Consider the following 3854-nt stretch of genomic DNA (forward strand, 5'->3'; position numbering starts at 1 on the left):
GGGAGGAGTATGTCAACCACATCACAACAACCTACCAATTCGTCAATGTCATTGGGAGGAGTATGTTTTTGGGAGGAGTATGTCAACCACATCACAACAACCTACCAATTCGTCAATGTCCTTGGGAGGAGTATGTCAACCACATCACAACAACCTACCAATTCGTCAATGTCCTGGGGAGGAGTATGTTTACCACATCACAACAACCTACCAATTCGTCAATGTCCTGCGGAGGAGTATGTGTGTATCCCCATGGTGTCATCCAATATTGACTGTAAGAATGTACGTTCAGGTATGCTTTGATGTTTCCACGAGATTCCGTGGCATACTTTATTGCTGTGGATTCCCTTTCACTGAACGCTCCCGTTCCTCTATAGAGGTCCGAACATTTCTGCCCACTTGTACCTTCACCTTCAGTTAAAAATTAGTTGTATTAAGGTATCATAAGGAAAAAATGAGTTTCTCTTGTAAATAGACAGCAAAGTGACCTATGGATCCAGACATAAAAAACACCTGTGTTACTACAATGAGGTCAATGTGTTACCACATAGAGAACACTGTTACTTCAAAGAGGTCACTGTGTTACTACATAGAATACACTGTGTTACCACATAGAGAACAATGTGTTACTACATTGAGAACACTGTGTTACTACATAGAGAACACTGTATTACTACATAGAGAACATTGTATTTCTACATTGAGAACACTGCGTTACTACATAGAGAACACTGTATTACTACATAGAGAACACTGTATTACTACATAGAGAACACTGTATTACTACATAGAGAACACTGTATTACTACATAGAGAACACTGTATTACTACATAGAGAACACTGTATTACTACATAGAGAACACTGTATTACTACATAGAGAACACTGTATTACTACATAGAGAACACTGTATTACTACATAGAGAACACTGTATTACTACATAGAGAACACTGTATTACTACATAGAGAACACTGTATTACTACATAGAGAACACTGTATTACTACATAGAGAACACTGTATTACTACATAGAGAACACTGTATTACTACATAGAGAACACTGTATTACTACATAGAGAACACTGTATTACTACATAGAGAACACTGTATTACTACATAGAGAACACTGTATTACTACATAGAGAACACTGTATTACTACATAGAGAACACTGTATTACTACATAGAGAACACTGTATTACTACATAGAGAACACTGTGTTACTACATAGAGAACACTGTATTACTAAATAGAGAACACTGTATTACTACATAGAGAACATTGTATTACTACATAGAGAACACTGTGTTACTACATTGAGAACACTGTATACAGAGGAACCAGATACATTATTACTACATAGAGAACATTGTATTACTACATAGAGAACACTGTAGTACTACATTGAGAACATTGTGTTACTACATAGAGAACACTGTGTTACTACACAGAGAAAACTGTATTACTACATAGAGAACATTGTATTTCTACATTGAGAACGTTGTATTTCTACATTGAGAACATTGTATTTCTACATTTAGAACATTGTATTTCTACATTGAGAACATTGTATTACTACATAGAGAACACTGTATTACTACATAGAGAACACTGTATTACTACATTGAGAACACTGTATTACTACATAGAGAACACTGTGTTACTACATAGAGAACACTGTATTACTACATAGAGAACACTGTATTACTACATAGAGAACACTGTATTACTACATAGAGAACACTGTATTACTACATAGAGAACACTGTATTACTACATAGAGAACACTGTATTACTACATAGAGAACACTGTATTACTACATAGAGAACACTGTATTACTACATAGAGAACACTGTATTACTACATAGAGAACACTGTATTACTACATAGAGAACACTGTATTACTACATAGAGAACACTGTATTACTACATAGAGAACACTGTATTACTACATAGAGAACACTGTATTACTACATAGAGAACACTGTATTACTACATAGAGAACACTGTATTACTACATAGAGAACACTGTATTACTACATAGAGAACACTGTATTACTACATAGAGAACACTGTATTACTACATAGAGAACACTGTATTACTACATAGAGAACACTGTATTACTACATAGAGAACACTGTATTACTACATAGAGAACACTGTATTACTACATAGAGAACACTGTATTACTACATAGAGAACACTGTGTTACTACATAGAGAACACTGTGTTATTGACTTACCTCCGAACCCAAGCTCGAAGTTCCTGTTGAGGTCCACTCCATAACATAATCCGTTTCCGTTTCTATTTCTATTTTTCCTCCACATACGCTAAATATTATAAAGATATGTGATACAAATAATCGAACAAAGTTAATATAGGTAATAATACACAATTTCAACGTTATGCAACGGATGTTTGAACAAATCTGGGTAATTCTAGCGCATCCCAATAACCTTCTAGACTGCATTACTCAAAATCTTGTTTTTCCATATTATATTCGTGTAGATAATGTTGAATCAGTCCGTTCTAGATCTGTACTGTATAGTACGGTCTTGTATATGTAATCTTTGTCAGTGCTATAGTCCATTTTGATGTTTCAATTTTAAATCATGTTTTATTTCCTTTCAATGAAATGTTCTAAGATTTGTTTTTATATTTTAAAGTTGCAGATTTTCTTGCCATATGGAAATAATAAAAACATTTTACTTGTCTGCCTTTCAGAATTAGCAAAAAAATATCACAATATCAATATGTCAAAAGGCAAAGTAAAGCGATAAGGACAACTGCAAGGGTGTTTGGTATACCAGAGTCAATCCTCAGGGCTAGAATTCACCATCCTGCACTGCTAGACAGTGATGTTGTGCGCCAAACCGAGGAGTCAAAGTTTGCCGATCAATCCAATATAACGGCTAGAACTGGAGACGAACACACCAGGGCACAAGTGACAGCAATAAAATATGTCTAAGAAACGGAGCTTGTATTTAACAGAAATAACTTAAAAGTAAGCCATACTTAGTTTAGATTGTTGATGGAACTGGCATTGCTTTGGTTCTAACACCTTCCAAAAATGTTAATTCAAAAGGAGACAGGCCGATTGCTGCATCACCAAGTACCATATATTATATACAAGAGGCAGCGACTCGTAACGATATTATATACAAGAGGCAGCGAATCGTAACGATATTATACACAAGAGGCAGCGACTCGTAACGAGAGTATATACAAGAGGCACCGACTCGTAAAGATATTATATACAAGCGGCAGCGACTCGAAACGATAGTATATACAAGAGGCAGCGAGTCGTAACGATATTATGTACAAGAGGCAGCGACTCGTAAAAACAACAAAAGAGTGTGGATACCTTAAACCAAGATTGCCACGACACAAAACGGTTGGTCAACAAAACTGACATTCCATGTAAAATCTTAGCCATGTCTTTGCTTATGATGAACATTCAACTCCCATTACTCCAAATTTGATTGAAGTTGTTTGGGAAAATGATATTCACATGTTCCTGCTGCCACCCCTACCCCAGCCATCCTCTACAACCCCCTAGATGTCGGTATTGATATACAAGAGGCACCGACTCGAAACGATATTATGTACAAGAGGCAGCGAATCGTAACGATATTATGTCCAAGAGGCAGCGACTGGTAACGGTATTATATACAAGAGGCAGCCACTCGAAACGATATTATGTACAAGAGGCAGCGACTCGTAACGATATTATGTACAAGAGGCAGCGACTCGTAACGATAGTATATACAAGAGGCAGCGACTCGTAACGATATTATATACAAGAGGCAGCGACTCGTAACGATATTATATACAAGAGGCAGCGACTCGTAA

General features: G+C 36.2%; 1 protein-coding gene across 2 annotated transcripts in view; it reads right to left on the reverse strand.

Moving 5' to 3' along the window:
* Positions 1 to 3854, reverse strand: part of LOC110462445 (carboxypeptidase B-like) — a 41680-nt gene that overhangs the window by 6420 nt on the left and 31406 nt on the right. For both annotated transcript variants that reach the window (XM_021516407.1, XM_021516403.1), the window contains exons 9-10: positions 2245 to 2332; positions 212 to 411 (exon numbers count right to left, since the gene is read on the reverse strand). In XM_021516407.1, coding sequence (XP_021372082.1) covers positions 212 to 411; positions 2245 to 2332 — 288 coding nt within the window. The remainder of the gene's footprint in view (positions 1 to 211; positions 412 to 2244; positions 2333 to 3854) is intronic.

Source organism: Mizuhopecten yessoensis, unplaced genomic scaffold (assembly GCF_002113885.1).
Source record: "Mizuhopecten yessoensis strain PY_sf001 unplaced genomic scaffold, ASM211388v2 scaffold1461, whole genome shotgun sequence".
Taxonomy (NCBI): Eukaryota; Metazoa; Mollusca; class Bivalvia; order Pectinida; family Pectinidae; genus Mizuhopecten; species Mizuhopecten yessoensis.